Here is a 22,458-nt window from a genome sequence, read left to right on the forward strand (position 1 = left end):
GATGTGGGCCAGTGGCAATCCCCGATGAGGAATACTTTGGGGAAGGGTACATTGAAAAACAAAAAACTCTCCCCTCTTCCTTGTGACTAGAGCCAGGGAAGAATTTCAATTATGCTGGACTAATCAGAGTAATCGTGGTAATGCTGCGTTACTCTTTGATGCAGAAAAACGGATAATTACACAATTAATCCTCCTTCTCTAATTAAAATTCATTTTGGGGGGAAAAAATCCTACCGCAAGAGCACATTTGACAAGCACAACTGGCTGCTCACTATGTGTTCTGCTGCATTTAGCACTGTTTCTGAGAGCAAAATGCACCCTCGCGGAAATAGTACTCAATGGCAGTAGTAAGCTGGGGGAAAACGGCCCCAAGAGCACATTTAGCGAGCGTGACACGTCCTACCATCCTGATGAAAATATTACTAAGCATAAGTGTATGAACATACTGAACATGATGATAACTTGGGTATAGCATCCTCTTTCACAGGTTTTTTTTATGGAATTGGCTGGTGGGAAGTCTAAATAATTTGTTTCAAGTTTTAGTTGCATGAAGTGAAACCTTACAAAACCATTGTTGATAACTAGAGAGCTGGGAGAATCTATGGAGGTGTGATAAGTGTTATGCTGATTTTTTAGAGCGTGTCACAGAGGGAGGAATCCTGGCGCACAAGCTTACTTTACTCATACTGCCAGACAAATATGAACCTATGGCTATAAAACAAAACTCTATTTTCATAGGTTTATTTCCTGTAAATACTATAAGTTGATGTCTGGGTGAAAATGACCTACCATCCTTCCATGGACGTCAGTTCACCAAAATGCCAGGAGTGGCAGAAGTGCCGTTTCATCTTTACATACATTCACACACACACATGCGTACACAAACACACATTCCCTCATACACATACTCTTTTACATTAGCACATCCTCACCCGCAAGCATGCACACAACATACATTTAAAAGTGTTTTTTACTTACCTCAGCTACCAAGGAGTGTCTTATTCCAGCTAACTGTACTCCATTTTTATTACACTAACAGTGAATAATATATTATTCACTGTTAGTGTAATTAAAAAAAACTGATTGAAAACAAGGAAGTGGGACCTCAAGCAACATCCCCTGTGTTCCTGGCACTGATTTTGCCACCTCTGAGGCCAGGATTCGCAGAGACAGTGCCATGGGTTGCGGAGGGCAAGCTGGGGGTCGCAGCTGCGACACCCTATATGACGTCCATGCATCCTTCGTTCCTACCCTTCTAAAACAGAACACTACCTGCCCAGTGGATGAGGGTGGACATATTATATAGGAAAGGAACCACACATTTTGTAAGGGTTTCAAGTTTAAGAGATTGTGGCTCAGTATTCTCTTCCATACAATAGATCCATTCACAAACATGGGGGACTGCTTTTGTCAGAAGTGTGGGGACAACGGCAAATTTCATTGCTTCAGAGCTGGTATTCGGAGTTACTGCGAGAAGCCTCGAGTGGGGAGTGTGAGGCTGCCACGAGGGGCTTTTTGAGTGTGAGAGTTGTTCACTATTTTGTGCTGTAACAACTTGCACTAGTGGGAAGTGTGAGAACTCCTTTCTGGAAACCACACCCACCTCTTGAACTCGACCAAGCACCTTGAGGTAGTTCAATTCACGTTCAAGGTATCGGCCGTTCACTTCTTCAGCGAGGTGATCATGTTTTCATGTTTTTTCCCTTCTGGCTGCATCAGAGCCCTGATCATTTCTGTAGATACTGTGCTTTGTTTCCATGTGAGCAATGGAAAATCTTAGTGTCTCTTTCCACATCCATCCTGCACCGACTCACCTCTCAGATGGATGAGATAAAACGTGGCTCGAATTAATGCCTCGTGTGCATCTTTGAAGTGTCTAAGGTGACATGAATTCTGAAGATGGGGGTTCTAAAAATACCTCAGTGGGTTAGGACAACTGCTGTAGAAATCTTTGTGGACTCAATACACTGCAGATTGGCTTTCCCTGGGATTGGTTCAGACGTTCATCCTTCCAAGTTTAGCGAAAAAAGTATTTTTTTTAATTGGATTATTAAATGTTTATTATGTCGGTGCTGTTCGACCGTGGCAGGAAGAGAAACACAAAAACAAGCTATCAATTTGTGGCATCAGCAACCTTTGTCTAATATAAGTCACTTAGTCCAACAGGAAGTATATATAGGCTCTTGGGTACTACGGGCAGCAGAAACAGGAATTGGATGTCACCATATATCATTCAACCAACAAGTGCTCCCTAAAAATGATGCCCAGTATCCTGACAGATTGTTTATATATCGAGTATTTCATTCTTTTCTTGCTCATGCGTCTTGAAATGCATTTTTTGACAACAAATAAATACTTTGAATATCAGACCTGCTTGGGTGTTATTTTGCTATCAAGTGACACTTTTCACAAACAGAGGCATGCCTCGCACAAATAGTATGTCGCACGCTGGTTTGTAATTGAAAGAAACACGTCCGCAAAGTCAGTGTGGAACACAACTTTATAAACACAACTCTTATGCATTCTGTGCACAGAAAGACGGCGCCGCGCTGTTCTACTTACGTTTTCGTTGCACCCATTATTGTTCTCAAATTTGGTTTCTATTCGTATTTGGAACTTGGGCAGGAAGGAACACTGAAATTAAGAAGCATTCAAAGGTTAGCTTTAGTCTTTTAGGGGGCAGGACAGTGCAGACCAGTTATTGTCTGCCTTATTTATCTTTCAGTGTATTTATAAAGGAATGGCTTGGACGCTTTTAGAGCAACTGGACAACTAAATAGTGGCCTCTCAGTAACCTCCAAAGAGCGTGCTAAAGAGCAGAATTAAAAGTAGGGCCACTAACTATGCAATTCTGCTTCCGTTGCAGACAGTGCATAGCTATGGATGTACAGCATTTGCCACATAATTGGCTAGCCATACAATTAGGTAGCTATTGCATATTTCACTGATAAAAGTGTGTTTAAAGCTCAAAGGTATAAAACTTTACTAAAACTGACCTTTCTTTCTGCACAATTTAGTCACACCTGCTATTTAACTTTATACTCCATTGCCACACATTCCCAGTGGTCTCGGTCATGGGGAAATAATGCTATCACTCCCTTTTGGATGAGGACTTTACATAGAGAGAAAAAGTTTGTGTTTGCTTCGAGCTTGCTGTGTGTATTTGATGTGATTACTTATGTCACTACCTGCACGCCTGCTTCATCACTGTGGCCCTGTAATTGCATTTATATTGGTGTCTGGTCACTGACATTTTTATCTCTCTGCAGGGACTAAAGAGTTCTTGTTCTCAAAAGTGTCCATTCACTGTCCTTAAGGCGTAGCTTTCAGTGTGTGTCCTATCTGAAATGGGGGGCAATATGGTTATAATGTGAGTGTATGCACAGAACTCTGTGTGAATGCGCCCGTTGAGATTTTGTTGGCTGTACGTGCACAGTGTGTCTGTTCTGGAGTCCTGCTATGATTTTATTTCCGTGCCGTCTGTTGATGCATCGCATTCATGTGCCAGTCTGATCCTACGTGGATTCCTAGGACCACGTGGTACTTTCGCTCTGTGATACTGGTGTCCCCCCCCCCCCCATATAATTAGATTGGGGAGTCCCTAAAAGGGTGTGCCTCTGGAGAGCAGACGCCTACATGTGAGGCAAGTATGATATGTTACTGCACTGGGTTTGCTGGCATTTCAAAGACAGAGAGCTGCTCAGCTTTCCTGATTGGCCGGTTCACTTATGAACATATCAAAACTTTAACAATTAGACAAACCTCCAAACCCTCAGAAAATGCCCCAAACATGAGATGTTGCATGTTGAGGCTTAAACGCTGTTACAAAACATACAAGGAAAGTGCCATGTGCATCTTTCTAGGTGGATCCTATTTTCTGTCAAACTCTTTCCCCTTCTGGTTCTCCTCTTTCTCCCTCCATCCCTGGCCTAGGTCGCCTACTTTCTGCTTTCTACCTTCCAATGTCTGTCCCCGCGTGTAAGCAGGAGTTACCAGATGAAGGAACGAGAGGGCATGTTAAACATGGCTGTTAGCTATTGTAAGGAAATGCCTCCTTGGCATGGTTACCCCCTGACTTTTTGCCTTTGCTGATGCTATGTTTTGAATTGAAAGTGTGCTGAGGTCTGCTAACCAGGCCCCAGCACCAGTGTTCTTTCCCTAACCTGTACTTTTGATTGCACAATTGGCACACCCTGGCATCCAGATAAGTCCCTTGTAACTGGTACCTCTGGTACCAAGGGCCCTGATGCCAGGGAAGGTCTCTAAGGGCTGCAGCATGTATTATGCCACCCTAGAGACCCCTCACTCAGCACAGACACACTGCTTACCAGCTTGTGTGTGCTAGTGAGAACAAAATGAGTAAGTCGACATGGCACGACCCTCAGGGTGCCATGCCAGCCTCTCACTGCCTATGCAGTATAGGTAAGACACCCCTCTAGCAGGCCTTACAGCCCTAAGGCAGGTTGCACTATACCATAGGTGAGGGTACCAGTGCACGAGCACTGTGCCCCTACAGTGTCTAAGCAAAACCTTAGACATTGTAAGTGCAGGGTAGCCATAAGAGTATATGGTCTGGGAGTCTGTTTTACACGAACTCCACAGCACCATAATGGCTACACTGAAAACTGGGAAGTTTGGTATCAAACTTCTCAGCACAATAAATGCACACTGATGCCAGTGTACATTTTATTGTAAAATACACCACAGAGGGCACCTTAGAGGTGCCCCCTGAAACTTAACCGACTATCTGTGTAGGCTGACTGGTTCCAGCAGCCTGCCACACTAGAGACATGTTGCTGGCCCCATGGGGAGAGTGCCTTTGTCACTCTGAGGCCAGTAACAAAGCCTGCACTGGGTGGAGATGCTAACACCTCCCCCAGACAGGAGCTGTAACACCTGGCGGTGAGCCTCAAAGGCTCACCCCTTTGTCACAGCACCGCAGGACACTCCAGTTAGTGGAGTTGCCCGCCCCCTCCGGCCCCGGCCCCCACTTTTGGCGGCAAGGCCGGAGAAAATAATGAGAATAACAAGGAGGAGTCACTGGCCAGTCAGGACAGCCCCTAAGGTGTCCTGAGCTGAGGTGACTCTAACTTTTTAGAAATCCTCCATCTTGCAGATGGAGGATTCCCCCAATAGGATTAGGGATGTGACCCCCTCCCCTTGGGAGGAGGCACAAAGAGGGTGTACTCACCCTCAGGGCTAGTAGCCATTGGCTACTAACCCCCCAGACCTAAACACGCCCTTAAATTTAGTATTTAAGGGCTTCCCTGAACCTAAAGATTTAGATTCCTGCAACTACAAGAAGAAGGACTGCCGAGCTGACAAACCCCCGCAGAGGAAGAACAGAAGACACCAACTGCCTTGGCCCCAGACTTACCGGCCTGTCTCCTGCCTTCCAAAGAAACCTGCTCCAGCGACGCTTTCCAAGGGACCAGCGACCTCTGAATCCTCTGAGGACTGCCCTGCTTCGAAAAAGACAAGAAACTCCAGAGGACAGCGGCACTGCTCCAAAAGAACTGCAACTTTGTTACAAGGAGCAGATTTAAAGACCCCTGCAACTCCCCGCAAGAAGCGTGAGACTTGCAACACTGAACCCGGCGACCCCGACTCGACTGGTGGAGAAGAACCAACTCAGGGAGGACCCTCCGGCGACTCTACGACTGTGAGTAACCAAAGTTGTCCCCCCTGAGCCCCCACAGCAACGCCTGCAGAGGGAATCCCCAGGCTCCCCCCTGACCGCGACTGTCTGAACTCCATTTGCCGACGGCTGGAAAAGACCCTGCACCCGCAGCCCCCAGCCCCTAAAGAAACGGAACTTCTGTGCAGGAGTGACCCCCAGGAGGCCCTCTCCCTTGCCCAGGTGGTGGCTACCCCAAGGAGCCCCCCCCTTGCCTGCCTGCATCGCTGAAGAGACCCCTTGGTCTCCCATTAAAACCTGAAGGAAACCCGACGCGTGTTTGCACACTGCACCCGGCCGCCCCCGCGCTGCTGAGGGTGTACTTTCTGTGCTACTTTGTGTCCCCCCCCGGTGCCCTACAAAACCCCCCTGGTCTGCCCTCCGAAGACGCGGGTACTTACCTGCTGGCAGACTGGAACCGGGGCACCCCCTTCTCTCCATTATAGCCTATGTGTTTTGGGCACCTCTTTGACCTTTGCACCTGACCGGCCCTGAGCTGCTGGTGTGATAACTTTGGGGTTGCTCTGAACCCCCAACGGTGGGCTACCTTGGACCAAAAACTGAAACCTGTAAGTGCCTTACTTACCTGTTGAAACTAACAATAACTTACCTCCCCCAGGAACTGTGAAAATTGCACTGTGTCCACTTTTAAAACAGCTTATTGTGTTTTATGTAAAAAGTATACATGCTAAAGTAATGATTCAAAGTTCCTAGAGTACTTACCTGCAATACCTTTCAAAAGAGCTATTACATGTAAAATTTGAACCTGTGGTTCTTAAAATAAACTAAGAAAAGATATTTTTCTATAACAAAACCTATTGGCTGGATTTGTCTCTGAGTGTGTGTACCTCATTTATTGTCTATGTGTATGTACAACAAATGCTTAACACTACTCCTTGGATAAGCCTACTGCTCGACCACACTACCACAAAATAGAGCATTAGTATTATCTCTTTTTACCACTATTTTACCTCTAAGGGGAACCCTTGGACTCTGTGCATGCTATTCCTTACTTTGAAATAGCACATACATAGCCAACTTCCTACATTGGTGGATCAGCGGTGGGGTACAAGACTTTGCATTTGCTGGACTACTCAGCCAATACCTGATCACACGACAAATTCCAAAATTGTCATTAGAAATTGATTTTTGCAATTTGAAAAGTTTTCTAAATTCTTTAAAGTCCTGCTAGGGCCTTGTGTTAGTCCCTGTTAGCATTTCTTTTAGAGTTTAAAAGTTTGTAAAAGTTTGAATTAGATTCTAGAACTAGTTTTAGATTCTTAAAAGCATTCCAACTTTTAGAAGAATAATGTCTAGTACAGAGATGAATGTGGTGGAACTCGACACCACACCTTACCTCCATCTCCAGATGAAAGAGCTAAGGTCACTCTGTAACATAAGAAAAATAACAATGGGCTCCAGACCTACCAAAGTACAGCTCCAGGAGCTGTTGGCAGAGTATGATAGAGCCAACCCCTCTGTGGATAACACAGAGGAGGATGATAGTGAACTGGAGGAAGAATCCCCTCCACCAGTCCTATCTAGGGAGAACAGGGCTTCTCAAGCCCTGACTCCAAAAATAATAGTCAGAGATGCTGGCTCCCTCACAGGAGGGTCCAGCCTCTCTGAAATCACTGAGGATAACTCCAGTGAAGAGGACATCCAGTTAGCCAGGATGGCCAAAAGATTGGCTTTGGAAAAACAGATCCTAGCCATAGAAAGGGAAAGACAAGAGATGGGCCTAGGACCCATCAATGGTGGCAGCAACATAAATAGGGTCAGAGATTCTCCTGACATGTTGAAAATCCCCAAAGGGATTGTAACAAAATATGAAGATGGTGATGACATCACCAAATGGTTCACAGCTTTTGAGAGGGCTTGTGAAACCAGAAAAGTGAACAAATCTCACTGGGGTGCTCTCCTTTGGGAAATGTTCACAGGAAAGTGTAGGGATAGACTCCTCACACTCTCTAAAAAAGATGCAGAATCTTATGACCTCATGAAGGGTACCCTGATTGAGGGCTTTGGATTCTCCACTGAGGAGTATAGGATTAGATTCAGGGGGGCTCAAAAATCCTCGAGCCAGACCTGGGTTGACTTTGTAGACTACTCAGTAAAAACACTAGATGGTTGGATTCAAGGCAATGGTGTAAATGATTATGATGGGCTGTACAATTTATTTGTGAAAGAACACCTATTAAGTAATTGTTTCAATGATAAACTGCATCAGCATCTGGTGGACCTAGGACCAATTTCTCCCCAAGAATTGGGAAAGAAGGCGGACCATTGGGTCAAGACTAGGGTGTCCAAAACTTCCACAGGGGGTGACCAAAAGAAAGGGGTCACAAAACCTCCCCAGGGGAAAGGTGGTGAGACAGCCAAAAACAAAGATAGTAAAGAGTCTTCTACAGGCCCCCAAAAACCTGCACAGGAGGGTGGGCCCAGAACCTCTTCACAAAACAATTCTGGGTACAAGGGTAAACACTTTGATCCCAAAAAGGCCTGGTGTCGTAACTGTAGTCAGTCTGGACACCAAACTGGAGACAAGGCCTGTCCCAAGAAAGATACCACTTCTAACTCCCATCCAGGTAAAACTGGAATGGCCAGTCTCCAAGTGGGATCAACAGTGTGCCCAGAGCAAATCAGGTGTCACACTGAAGCTACATTAGTCTCTGAGGGTGGGGTGGATTTAGCCACACTGGCTGCCTGGCCCCCTAACATGCAAAAATACAGGCAGCAGCTCTTAATTAATGGGACAAGTGTAGAGGGCCTGAGGGATACAGGTGCCAGTGTCACCATGGTGACAGAACAACTGGTTTCCCCTGGCCAATACCTGACTGGACAAACCTATCCAGTCACCAATGCTGACAATCAGACTAAAGTACATCCCATGGCAATGGTAACTTTAGAGTGGGGAGGGGTCAATGGCCTGAAACAGGTGGTGGTCTCCTCAAATATCCCAGTAGACTGTTTGCTTGGAAACGACCTGGAGTCCTCAGCATGGGCTGAGGTAGAACTGAAAACCCATGCAGCCATGCTGGGTATCCCTGAACTGGTGTGTGTCAAGACTAGGGCACAGTGCAAGGCACAGGGTGAAAAAGTAGAGCTGGAGTCTGGAAAAATGGCCCAGCCTACCAAGAGAAAAGGAAAGTCAGCTGGGAAACCAGCTGCAACACAACACCAAAAAGAGAACCTCTCTTCTCAGGAAGAAGTTCTGCCCTCTGAGGGAACTGAGCCTATGGAGCTGGAACCTTATCAGGTTGAGCTCTTAGGCCCAGGGGGACCCTCAAGGGAAGAGTTGTGTAAGGGACAAGAAACCTGTCCCTCTCTTGAAGGCCTTAGGCAGCAAGCTGCTGAAGAGTCCAAAGGCAAGAAAAATGGAACACATAGGGTCTATTGGGAAGATGGACTCCTGTACACTGAGGCAAGAGATCCCAAACCTGGTGCCACTAGGAGAGTGGTAGTGCCTCAGGGTTTCAGAGAGTTTATTCTGACCTTAGCCCATGATATTCCCCTTGCTGGGCATTTGGGACAAACTAAGACGTGGGAGAGGTTAGTCAACCACTTCTACTGGCCCAATATGTCCAAGAAGGTTAAGGAGTTTTGCCTCTCCTGCCCCACCTGTCAATCCAGTGGTAAGACAGGTGGGCATCCAAAGGCCCCCCTCATTCCACTTCCAGTGGTGGGGGTCCCCTTTGAAAGAGTGGGTGTGGACATAGTTGGTCCACTAGAACCTCCCACAGCCTCAGGAAATATGTACATCCTAGTAGTAGTGGATCATGCTACTAGGTATCCTGAAGCTATTCCCCTTAGGTCGACTACTGCCCCTGCAGTAGCCAAGGCCCTCATTGGTATCTTTACCAGAGTGGGTTTCCCTAAGGAGGTGGTTTCTGACAGAGGTACCAACTTCATGTCAGCTTACCTAAAACACATGTGGAATGAGTGTGGAGTGACTTATAAATTCACTACACCATATCATCCACAAACTAATGGCCTTGTTGAGAGATTCAACAAGACATTAAAGGGCATGATCATGGGGCTCCCAGAAAAACTCAAAAGGAGATGGGATGTCCTCCTGCCATGTCTGCTTTTCGCTTACAGAGAGGTGCCTCAGAAGGGAGTAGGATTCTCACCCTTTGAACTTCTGTTTGGCCACCCTGTAAGGGGACCACTTGCTCTTGTTAAAGAAGGCTGGGAGAGACCTCTTCATGAGCCTAAACAAGACATAGTGGACTATGTACTTGGCCTTCGCTCAAGAATGGCAGAGTACATGGAAAAGGCAAGTAAAAACCTTGAGGCCAGCCAACAACTCCAGAAGTTGTGGTATGACCAAAAGGCTGCACTGGTTGAATTTCAACCAGGGCAGAAAGTCTGGGTTCTGGAGCCTGTGGCTCCCAGGGCACTCCAGGACAAATGGAGTGGCCCTTACCCAGTACTAGAAAGGAAGAGTCAGGTCACCTACCTGGTAGACCTGGGCACAAGCAGGAGCCCCAAGAGGGTGATCCATGTAAACCGCCTTAAGCTCTTCCATGACAGGGCTGATGTAAATCTGTTGATGGTAACAGATGAGGACCAGGAAGCTGAGAGTGAGCCTCTCCCTGATCTCCTCTCGTCAGACCCTAAAGATGGCTCAGTAGATGGAGTGATCTACTCAGACACCCTCTCTAGCCAACAGCAAGCTGACTGTAGGAAGGTCCTACAACAGTTTGCTGAACTCTTTTCCCTAACCCCTGGTCAGACACACCTGTGTACCCATGATGTGGACACAGGAGACAGCATGCCTGTCAAAAACAAAATATTTAGACAGTCTGATCAAGTTAAGGAAAGCATCAAGGTAGAAGTCCACAAGATGCTGGAATTGGGAGTAATAGAGCACTCTGACAGCCCCTGGGCTAGCCCAGTGGTCTTAGTCCCCAAACCTCACACCAAAGAAGGAAAGAGAGAGATGAGGTTTTGTGTGGACTACAGGGGTCTCAACTCTGTCACCAAGACAGATGCTCATCCCATTCCTAGAGCTGATGAGCTCATAGACAAATTAGGGGCTGCCAAATTCTTAAGTACCTTTGACTTAACAGCAGGGTACTGGCAAATCAAAATGGCCCCTGGAGCAAAAGAAAAGACAGCATTCTCCACACCTGATGGGCATTATCAGTTCACTGTTATGCCCTTTGGTTTAAAGAATGCCCCTGCCACCTTCCAAAGGTTGGTGAATCAAGTCCTTGCTGGGTTGGAATCCTTTAGTGCAGTATTGCTGTCTTCAGCTCCACCTGGCAGGATCACCTGGTCCACCTGAAGAAGGTTTTGAAGGCTCTGCAATCTGCAGGCCTCTCTATCAAGGCATCCAAATGCCAGATAGGGCAGGGAACTGTGGTTTACTTGGGACACCTTGTAGGTGGAGGCCAAGTTCAGCCACTCCAACCCAAGATCCAGACTATTCTGGACTGGGTAGCTCCAAAAACCCAGACTCAAGTCAGGGCATTCCTTGGCTTGACTGGGTACTATAGGAGGTTTGTGAAGGGATATGGATCCATTGTGACAGCCCTCACAGAACTCACCTCCAAGAAAATGCCCAAGAAAGTAAACTGGACTGTAGAATGCCAACAGGCCTTTGACACCCTGAAGCAAGCTATGTGCACAGCACCAGTTCTAAAAGCTCCAGATTACTCCAAGCAATTCATTGTGCAAACAGATGCCTCTGAACATGGGATAGGGGCAGTTTTGTCCCAAACAAATGATGATGGCCTTGACCAGCCTGTTGCTTTCATTAGCAGGAGGTTACTCCCCAGGGAGCAGCGTTGGAGTGCCATTGAGAGGGAGGCCTTTGCTGTGGTTTGGTCCCTGAAGAAGTTGAGACCATACCTCTTTGGTACTCACTTCCTAGTTCAGACTGACCACAAACCTCTCAGATGGCTGATGCAAATGAAAGGTGAAAATCCAAAACTGTTGAGGTGGTCCACCTCCCTACAGGGAATGGACTTTGTAGTGGAACACAGACCTGGGATTGCCCATGCCAATGCAGATGGCCTTTCCAGGTTCTTCCACTTAGAAAATGAAGACTCTCTTGGGGAAGGTTAGTCTCATCCTCTTTCGTTTGGGGGGGGGGTTGTGTAAGGAAATGCCTCCTTGGCATGGTTACCCCCTGACTTTTTGCCTTTGCTGATGCTATGTTTTGAATTGAAAGTGTGCTGAGGTCTGCTAACCAGGCCCCAGCACCAGTGTTCTTTCCCTAACCTGTACTTTTGATTGCACAATTGGCACACCCTGGCATCCAGATAAGTCCCTTGTAACTGGTACCTCTGGTACCAAGGGCCCTGATGCCAGGGAAGGTCTCTAAGGGCTGCAGCATGTATTATGCCACCCTAGAGACCCCTCACTCAGCACAGACACACTGCTTACCAGCTTGTGTGTGCTAGTGAGAACAAAATGAGTAAGTCGACATGGCACTCCCCTCAGGGTGCCATGCCAGCCTCTCACTGCCTATGCAGTATAGGTAAGACACCCCTCTAGCAGGCCTTACAGCCCTAAGGCAGGGTGCACTATACCATAGGTGAGGGTACCAGTGCATGAGCACTGTACCCCTACAGTGTCTAAGCAAAACCTTAGACATTGTAAGTGCAGGGTAGCCATAAGAGTATATGGTCTGGGAGTCTGTTTTACACGAACTCCACAGCACCATAATGGCTACACTGAAAACTGGGAAGTTTGGTATCAAACTTCTCAGCACAATAAATGCACACTGATGCCAGTGTACATTTTATTGTAAAATACACCACAGAGGGCACCTTAGAGGTGCCCCCTGAAACTTAACCGACTATCTGTGTAGGCTGACTGGTTCCAGCAGCCTGCCACACTAGAGACATGTTGCTGGCCCCATGGGGAGAGTGCCTTTGTCACTCTGAGGCCAGTAACAAAGCCTGCACTGGGTGGAGATGCTAACACCTCCCCCAGACAGGAGCTGTAACACCTGGCGGTGAGCCTCAAAGGCTCACCCCTTTGTCACAGCACCGCAGGACACTCCAGCTAGTGGAGTTGCCCGCCCCCTCCGGCCCCGGCCCCCACTTTTGGCGGCAAGGCCGGAGAAAATAATGAGAATAACAAGGAGGAGTCACTGGCCAGTCAGGACAGCCCCTAAGGTGTCCTGAGCTGAGGTGACTCTAACTTTTTAGAAATCCTCCATCTTGCAGATGGAGGATTCCCCCAATAGGATTAGGGATGTGACCCCCTCCCCTTGGGAGGAGGCACAAAGAGGGTGTACTCACCCTCAGGGCTAGTAGCCATTGGCTACTAACCCCCCAGACCTAAACACGCCCTTAAATTTAGTATTTAAGGGCTTCCCTGAACCTAAAGATTTAGATTCCTGCAACTACAAGAAGAAGGACTGCCGAGCTGACAAACCCCGCAGAGGAAGAACAGAAGACACCAACTGCCTTGGCCCCAGACTTACCGGCCTGTCTCCTGCCTTCCAAAGAAACCTGCTCCAGCGACGCTTTCCAAGGGACCAGCGACCTCTGAATCCTCTGAGGACTGCCCTGCTTCGAAAAAGACAAGAAACTCCAGAGGACAGCGGCACTGCTCCAAAAGAACTGCAACTTTGTTACAAGGAGCAGATTTAAAGACCCCTGCAACTCCCCGCAAGAAGCGTGAGACTTGCAACACTGAACCCGGCGACCCCGACTCGACTGGTGGAGAACAACCAACTCAGGGAGGACCCTCCGGCGACTCTACGACTGTGAGTAACCAAAGTTGTCCCCCCTGAGCCCCCACAGCAATGCCTGCAGAGGGAATCGCCAGGCTCCCCCCTGACCGCGACTGTCTGAACTCCATTTGCTGACGGCTGGAAAAGACCCTGCACCCGCAGCCCCCAGCCCCTAAAGAAACAGAACTTCTGTGCAGGAGTGACCCCCAGGAGGCCCTCTCCCTTGCCCAGGTGGTGGCTACCCCAAGGAGCCCCCCCCTTGCCTGCCTGCATCGCTGAAGAGACCCCTTGGTCTCCCATTAAAACCTGAAGGAAACCCGACGCGTGTTTGCACACTGCACCCGGCCGCCCCCGCGCTGCTGAGGGTGTACTTTCTGTGCTACTTTGTGTCCCCCCCCGGTGCCCTACAAAACCCCCCTGGTCTGCCCTCCGAAGACGCGGGTACTTACCTGCTGGCAGACTGGAACCGGGGCACCCCCTTCTCTCCATTATAGCCTATGTGTTTTGGGCACCTCTTTGACCTTTGCACCTGACCGGCCCTGAGCTGCTGGTGTGATAACTTTGGGGTTGCTCTGAACCCCCAACGGTGGGCTACCTTGGACCAAAAACTGAAACCTGTAAGTGCCTTACTTACCTGTTGAAACTAACAATAACTTACCTCCCCCAGGAACTGTGAAAATTGCACTGTGTCCACTTTTAAAACAGCTTATTGTGTTTTATGTAAAAAGTATACATGCTAAAGTAATGATTCAAAGTTCCTAGAGTACTTACCTGCAATACCTTTCAAAAGAGCTATTACATGTAAAATTTGAACATGTGGTTCTTAAAATAAACTAAGAAAAGATATTTTTCTATAACAAAACCTATTGGCTGGATTTGTCTCTGAGTGTGTGTACCTCATTTATTGTCTATGTGTATGTACAACAAATGCTTAACACTACTCCTTGGATAAGCCTACTGCTCGACCACACTACCACAAAATAGAGCATTAGTATTATCTCTTTTTACCACTATTTTACCTCTAAGGGGAACCCTTGGACTCTGTGCATGCTATTCCTTACTTTGAAATAGCACATACATAGCCAACTTCCTACATTGGTGGATCAGCGGTGGGGTACAAGACTTTGCATTTGCTGGACTACTCAGCCAATACCTGATCACACGACAAATTCCAAAATTGTCATTAGAAATTGATTTTTGCAATTTGAAAAGTTTTCTAAATTCTTTAAAGTCCTGCTAGGGCCTTGTGTTAGTCCCTGTTAGCATTTCTTTTAGAGTTTAAAAGTTTGTAAAAGTTTGAATTAGATTCTAGAACTAGTTTTAGATTCTTAAAAGCATTCCAACTTTTAGAAGAATAATGTCTAGTACAGAGATGAATGTGGTGGAACTCGACACCACACGTTACCTCCATCTCCAGATGAAAGAGCTAAGGTCACTCTGTAACATAAGAAAAATAACAATGGGCTCCAGACCTACCAAAGTACAGCTCCAGGAGCTGTTGGCAGAGTATGATAGAGCCAACCCCTCTGTGGATAACACAGAGGAGGATGATAGTGAACTGGAGGAAGAATCCCCTCCACCAGTCCTATCTAGGGAGAACAGGGCTTCTCAAGCCCTGACTCCAAAAATAATAGTCAGAGATGCTGGCTCCCTCACAGGAGGGTCCAGCCTCTCTGAAATCACTGAGGATAACTCCAGTGAAGAGGACATCCAGTTAGCCAGGATGGCCAAAAGATTGGCTTTGGAAAAACAGATCCTAGCCATAGAAAGGGAAAGACAAGAGATGGGCCTAGGACCCATCAATGGTGGCAGCAACATAAATAGGGTCAGAGATTCTCCTGACATGTTGAAAATCCCCAAAGGGATTGTAACAAAATATGAAGATGGTGATGACATCACCAAATGGTTCACAGCTTTTGAGAGGGCTTGTTAAACCAGAAAAGTGAACAAATCTCACTGGGGTGCTCTCCTTTGGGAAATGTTCACAGGAAAGTGTAGGGATAGACTCCTCACACTCTCTAAAAAAGATGCAGAATCTTATGACCTCATGAAGGGTACCCTGATTGAGGGCTTTGGATTCTCCACTGAGGAGTATAGGATTAGATTCAGGGGGGCTCAAAAATCCTCGAGCCAGACCTGGGTTGACTTTGTAGACTACTCAGTAAAAACACTAGATGGTTGGATTCAAGGCAATGGTGTAAATGATTATGATGGGCTGTACAATTTATTTGTGAAAGAACACCTATTAAGTAATTGTTTCAATGATAAACTGCATCAGCATCTGGTGGACCTAGGACCAATTTCTCCCCAAGAATTGGGAAAGAAGGCGGACCATTGGGTCAAGACTAGGGTGTCCAAAACTTCCACAGGGGGTGACCAAAAGAAAGGGGTCACAAAACCTCCCAGGGGAAAGGTGGTGAGACAGCCAAAAACAAAGATAGTAAAGAGTCTTCTACAGGCCCCCAAAAACCTGCACAGGAGGGTGGGCCCAGAACCTCTTCACAAAACAATTCTGGGTACAAGGGTAAAAACTTTGATCCCAAAAAGGCCTGGTGTCGTAACTGTAGTCAGTCTGGACACCAAACTGGAGACAAGGCCTGTCCCAAGAAAGATACCACTTCTAACTCCCATCCAGGTAAAACTGGAATGGCCAGTCTCCAAGTGGGATCAACAGTGTGCCCAGAGCAAATCAGGTGTCACACTGAAGCTACATTAGTCTCTGAGGGTGGGGTGGATTTAGCCACACTGGCTGCCTGGCCCCCTAACATGCAAAAATACAGGCAGAAGCTCTTAATTAATGGGACAAGTGTAGAGGGCCTGAGGGATACAGGTGCCAGTGTCACCATGGTGACAGAACAACTGGTTTCCCCTGGCCAATACCTGACTGGACAAACCTATCCAGTCACCAATGCTGACAATCAGACTAAAGTACATCCCATGGCAATGGTAACTTTAGAGTGGGGAGGGGTCAATGGCCTGAAACAGGTGGTGGTCTCCTCAAATATCCCAGTAGACTGTTTGCTTGGAAACGACCTGGAGTCCTCAGCATGGGCTGAGGTAGAACTGAAAACCCATGCAGCCATGCTGGGTATCCCTGAACTGGTGTGTGTCAAGACTAGGGCACAGTGCAAGGCACAGGGTGAAAAAGTAGAGCTGGAGTCTGGAAAAATGGCCCAGCCTACCAAGAGAAAAGGAAAGTCAGCTGGGAAACCAGCTGCAACACAACACCAAAAAGAGAACCTCTCTTCTCAGGAAGAAGTTCTGCCCTCTGAGGGAACTGAGCCTATGGAGCTGGAACCTTATCAGGTTGAGCTCTTAGGCCCAGGGGGACCCTCAAGGGAAGAGTTGTGTAAGGGACAAGAAACCTGTCCCTCTCTTGAAGGCCTTAGGCAGCAAGCTGCTGAAGAGTCCAAAGGCAAGAAAAATGGAACACATAGGGTCTATTGGGAAGATGGACTCCTGTACACTGAGGCAAGAGATCCCAAACCTGGTGCCACTAGGAGAGTGGTAGTGCCTCAGGGTTTCAGAGAGTTTATTCTGACCTTAGCCCATGATATTCCCCTTGCTGGGCATTTGGGACAAACTAAGACGTGGGAGAGGTTAGTCAACCACTTCTACTGGCCCAATATGTCCAAGAAGGTTAAGGAGTTTTGCCTCTCCTGCCCCACCTGTCAATCCAGTGGTAAGACAGGTGGGCATCCAAAGGCCCCCCTCATTCCACTTCCAGTGGTGGGGGTCCCCTTTGAAAGAGTGGGTGTGGACATAGTTGGTCCACTAGAACCTCCCACAGCCTCAGGAAATATGTACATCCTAGTAGTAGTGGATCATGCTACTAGGTATCCTGAAGCTATTCCCCTTAGGTCGACTACTGCCCCTGCAGTAGCCAAGGCCCTCATTGGTATCTTTACCAGAGTGGGTTTCCCTAAGGAGGTGGTTTCTGACAGAGGTACCAACTTCATGTCAGCTTACCTAAAACACATGTGGAATGAGTGTGGAGTGACTTATAAATTCACTACACCATATCATCCACAAACTAATGGCCTTGTTGAGAGATTCAACAAGACATTAAAGGGCATGATCATGGGGCTCCCAGAAAAACTCAAAAGGAGATGGGATGTCCTCCTGCCATGTCTGCTTTTCGCTTACAGAGAGGTGCCTCAGAAGGGAGTAGGATTCTCACCCTTTGAACTTCTATTTGCTACCCTGTAAGGGGACCACTTGCTCTTGTTAAAGAAGGCTGGGAGAGACCTCTTCATGAGCCTAAACAAGACATAGTGGACTATGTACTTGGCCTTCGCTCAAGAATGGCAGAGTACATGGAAAAGGCAAGTAAAAACCTTGAGGCCAGCCAACAACTCCAGAAGTTGTGGTATGACCAAAAGGCTGCACTGGTTGAATTTCAACCAGGGCAGAAAGTCTGGGTTCTGGAGCCTGTGGCTCGCAGGGCACTCCAGGACAAATGGAGTGGCCCTTACCCAGTACTAGAAAGGAAGAGTCAGGTCACCTACCTGGTAGACCTGGGCACAAGCAGGAGCCCCAAGAGGGTGATCCATGTAAACCGCCTTAAGCTCTTCCATGACAGGGCTGATGTAAATCTGTTGATGGTAACAGATGAGGACCAGGAAGCTGAGAGTGAGCCTCTCCCTGATCTCCTCTCGTCAGACCCTAAAGATGGCTCAGTAGATGGAGTGATCTACTCAGACACCCTCTCTAGCCAACAGCAAGCTGACTGTAGGAAGGTCCTACAACAGTTTGCTGAACTCTTTTCCCTAACCCCTGGTCAGACACACCTGTGTACCCATGATGTGGACACAGGAGACAGCATGCCTGTCAAAAACAAAATATTTAGACAGTCTGATCAAGTTAAGGAAAGCATCAAGGTGGAAGTCCACAAGATGCTGGAATTGGGAGTAATAGAGCACTCTGACAGCCCCTGGGCTAGCTCAGTGGTCTTAGTCCCCAAACCTCACACCAAAGAAGGAAAGAGAGAGATGAGGTTTTGTGTGGACTACAGAGGTCTCAACTCTGTCACCAAGACAGATGCTCATCCCATTCCTAGAGCTGATGAGCTCATAGACAAATTAGGGGCTGCCAAATTCTTAAGTACCTTTGACTTAACAGCAGGGTACTGGCAAATCAAAATGGCCCCTGGAGCAAAAGAAAAGACAGCATTCTCCACACCTGATGGGCATTATCAGTTCACTGTTATGCCCTTTGGTTTAAAGAATGCCCCTGCCACCTTCCAAAGGTTGGTGAATCAAGTCCTTGCTGGGTTGGAATCCTTTAGTGCAGTATTGCTGTCTTCAGCTCCACCTGGCAGGATCACCTGGTCCACCTGAAGAAGGTTTTGAAGGCTCTGCAATCTGCAGGCCTCTCTATCAAGGCATCCAAATGCCAGATAGGGCAGGGAACTGTGGTTTACTTGGGACACCTTGTAGGTGGAGGCCAAGTTCAGCCACTCCAACCCAAGATCCAGACTATTCTGGACTGGGTAGCTCCAAAAACCCAGACTCAAGTCAGGGCATTCCTTGGCTTGACTGGGTACTATAGGAGGTTTGTGAAGTGATATGGATCCATTGTGACAGCCCTCACAGAACTCACCTCCAAGAAAATGCCCAAGAAAGTAAACTGGACTGTAGAATGCCAACAGGCCTTTGACACCCTGAAGCAAGCTATGTGCACAGCACCAGTTCTAAAAGCTCCAGATTACTCCAAGCAATTCATTGTGCAAACAGATGCCTCTGAACATGGGATAGGGGCAGTTTTGTCCCAAACAAATGATGATGGCCTTGACCAGCCTGTTGCTTTCATTAGCAGGAGGTTACTCCCCAGGGAGCAGCGTTGGAGTGCCATTGAGAGGGAGGCCTTTGCTGTGGTTTGGTCCCTGAAGAAGTTGAGACCATACCTCTTTGGTACTCACTTCCTAGTTCAGACTGACCACAGACCTCTCAGATGGCTGATGCAAATGAAAGGTGAAAATCCAAAACTGTTGAAGTGGTCCACCTCCCTACAGGGAATGGACTTTGTAGTGGAACACAGACCTGGGATTGCCCATGCCAATGCAGATGGCCTTTCCAGGTTCTTCCACTTAGAAAATGAAGACTCTCTTGGGGAAGGTTAGACTCATCCTCTTTCGTTTGGGGGGGGGGGGGGTTGTGTAAGGAAATGCCTCCTTGGCATGGTTACCCCCTGACTTTTTGCCTTTGCTGATGCTATGTTTTGAATTGAAAGTGTGCTGAGGTCTGCTAACCAGGCCCCAGCACCAGTGTTCTTTCCCTAACCTGTACTTTTGATTCCACAATTGGCACACCCTGGCATCCAGATAAGTCCCTTGTAACTGGTACCTCTGGTACCAAGGGCCCTGATGCCAGGGAAGGTCTCTAAGGGCTGCAGCATGTATTATGCCACCCTAGAGACCCCTCACTCAGCACAGACACACTGCTTACCAGCTTGTGTGTGCTAGTGAGAACAAAATGAGTAAGTCGACATGGCACTCCCCTCAGGGTGCCATGCCAGCCTCTCACTGCCTATGCAGTATAGGTAAGACACCCCTCTAGCAGGCCTTACAGCCCTAAGGCAGGGTGCACTATACCATAGGTGAGGGTATCAGTGCATGAGCACTGTGCCCCTACAGTGTCTAAGCAAAACCTTAGACATTGTAAGTGCAGGGTAGCCATAAGAGTATATGGTCTGGGAGTCTGTTTTACACGAACTCCACAGCACCATAATGGCTACACTGAAAACTGGGAAGTTTGGTATCAAACTTCTCAGCACAATAAATGCACACTGATGCCAGTGTACATGTTATTGTAAAATACACCACAGAGGGCACCTTAGAGGTGCCCCCTGAAACTTAACCGACTATCTGTGTAGGCTGACTGGTTCCAGCAGCCTGCCACACTAGAGACATGTTGCTGGCCCCATGGGGAGAGTGCCTTTGTCACTCTGAGGCCAGTAACAAAGCCTGCACTGGGTGGAGATGCTAACACCTCCCCCAGGCAGGAGCTGTAACACCTGGCGGTGAGCCTCAAAGGCTCACCCCTTTGTCACAGCACCGCAGGACACTCCAGCTAGTGGAGTTGCCCGCCCCCTCCGGCCCCCACTTTTGGCGGCAAGGCCAGAGAAAATAATGAGAATAACAAGGAGGAGTCACTGGCCAGTCAGGACAGCCCCTAAGGTGTCATGAGCTGAGGTGACTAACTTTTTAGAAATCCTCCATCTTGCAGATGGAGGATTCCCCCAATAGGATTAGGGATGTGACCCCCTCCCCTTGGGAGGAGGCACAAAGAGGGTGTACTCACCCTCAGGGCTAGTAGCCATTGGCTACTAACCCCCCAGACCTAAACACGCCCTTAAATTTAGTATTTAAGGGCTTCCCTGAACCTAAAGATGTAGATTCCTGCAACTACAAGAAGAAGGACTGCCGAGCTGACAAACCCCTGCAGAGGAAGAACAGAAGACACCAACTGCCTTGGCCCCAGACTTACCGGCCTGTCTCCTGCCTTCCAAAGAAACCTGCTCCAGCGACGCTTTCCAAGGGACCAGTGACCTCTGAATCCTCTGAGGACTGCCCTGCTTCGAAAAAGACAAGAAACTCCCGAGGACAGCGGCACTGCTCCAAAAGAACTGCAACTTTGTTACAAGGAGCAGATTTAAAGACCCCTGCAACTCCCCGCAAGAAGCGTGAGACTTGCAACACTGCACCCGGCGACCCCGACTCGACTGGTGGAGAACAACCAACTCAGGGAGGACCCTCCGGCGACTCTACGACTGTGAGTAACCAAAGTTGTCCCCCCTGAGCCCCCACAGCGACGCCTGCAGAGGGAATCCCCAGGCTCCCCCCTGACCGCGACTGTCTGAACTCCATTTCCCGACGGCTGGAAAAGACCCTGCACCCGCAGCCCCCAGCCCCTAAAGAAACGTAACTTCTGTGCAGGAGTGACTCCCAGGAGGCCCTCTCCCTTGCCCAGGTGGTGGCTACCCCGAGGAGCCCCCCCCTTGCCTGCCTGCATCGCTGAAGAGACCCCTTGGTCTCCCATTAAAACCTGAAGGAAACCCGACGCGTGTTTGCACACTGCACCCGGCCGCCCCCGCGCTGCTGAGGGTGTACTTTCTGTGCTACTTTGTGTCCCCCCCAGTGCCCTACAAAACCCCCCTGGTCTGCCCTCCGAAGACGCGGGTACTTACCTGCTGGCAGACTGGAACCGGGGCACCCCCTTCTCTCCATTATAGCCTATGTGTTTTGGGCACCTCTTTGACCTTTGCACCTGACCGGCCCTGAGCTGCTGGTGTGATAACTTTGGGGTTGCTCTGAACCCCCAACGGTGGGCTACCTTGGACCAAAAACTGAAACCTGTAAGTGCCTTACTTACCTGTTGAAACTAACAATAACTTACCTCCCCCAGGAACTGTGAAAATTGCACTGTGTCCACTTTTAAAACAGCTTATTGTGTTTTATGTAAAAAGTATACATGCTAAAGTAATGATTCAAAGTTCCTAGAGTACTTACCTGCAATACCTTTCAAAAGAGCTATTACATGTAAAATTTAAACCTGTGGTTCTTAAAATAAACTAAGAAAATATATTTTTCTATAACAAAACCTATTGGCTGGATTTGTCTCTGAGTGTGTGTACCTCATTTATTGTCTATGTGTATGTACAACAAATGCTTAACACTACTCCTTGGATAAGCCTACTGCTCGACCACACTACCACAAAATAGAGCATTAGTATTATCTCTTTTTACCACTATTTTACCTCTAAGGGGAACCCTTGGACTCTGTGCATGCTATTCCTTACTTTGAAATAGCACATACAGAGCCAACTTCCTACAGCTATCTTGTGGAGATGGGGATCTCTTTTATGAAGTGTTTTTTAATTCAACAACACTAAACATAGAGACCAGTGGCAGATGTGAGCATACCTATAGAGTTGTGAACTAAGTAGGCAAGAGTGGAAGGAAATCATCCTCATGACAATGGGGTGGTCGCATGCCACGCGCACAAGAGAAAATCATAAGCGGAAAATATTGGCATTTGTCCACACCAGTGAAGGGCATGACCTCTGCAGTGGTTCTCAATTTTAG

General features: G+C 47.9%; 1 protein-coding gene across 1 annotated transcript in view; it reads right to left on the bottom strand.

Annotated features, from left to right (window-relative positions):
• Positions 1-22,458, bottom strand: part of LOC138246247 (cytoplasmic phosphatidylinositol transfer protein 1-like) — a 225,102-nt gene that overhangs the window by 68,295 nt on the left and 134,349 nt on the right. Inside the window, exon 5 of the mRNA XM_069200662.1 lies at positions 2,563-2,634. Coding sequence (XP_069056763.1) covers positions 2,563-2,634 — 72 coding nt within the window. The remainder of the gene's footprint in view (positions 1-2,562; positions 2,635-22,458) is intronic.

Source organism: Pleurodeles waltl, chromosome 7 (genome assembly GCF_031143425.1).
Source record: "Pleurodeles waltl isolate 20211129_DDA chromosome 7, aPleWal1.hap1.20221129, whole genome shotgun sequence".
Classification (NCBI taxonomy): domain Eukaryota; kingdom Metazoa; phylum Chordata; class Amphibia; order Caudata; family Salamandridae; genus Pleurodeles; species Pleurodeles waltl.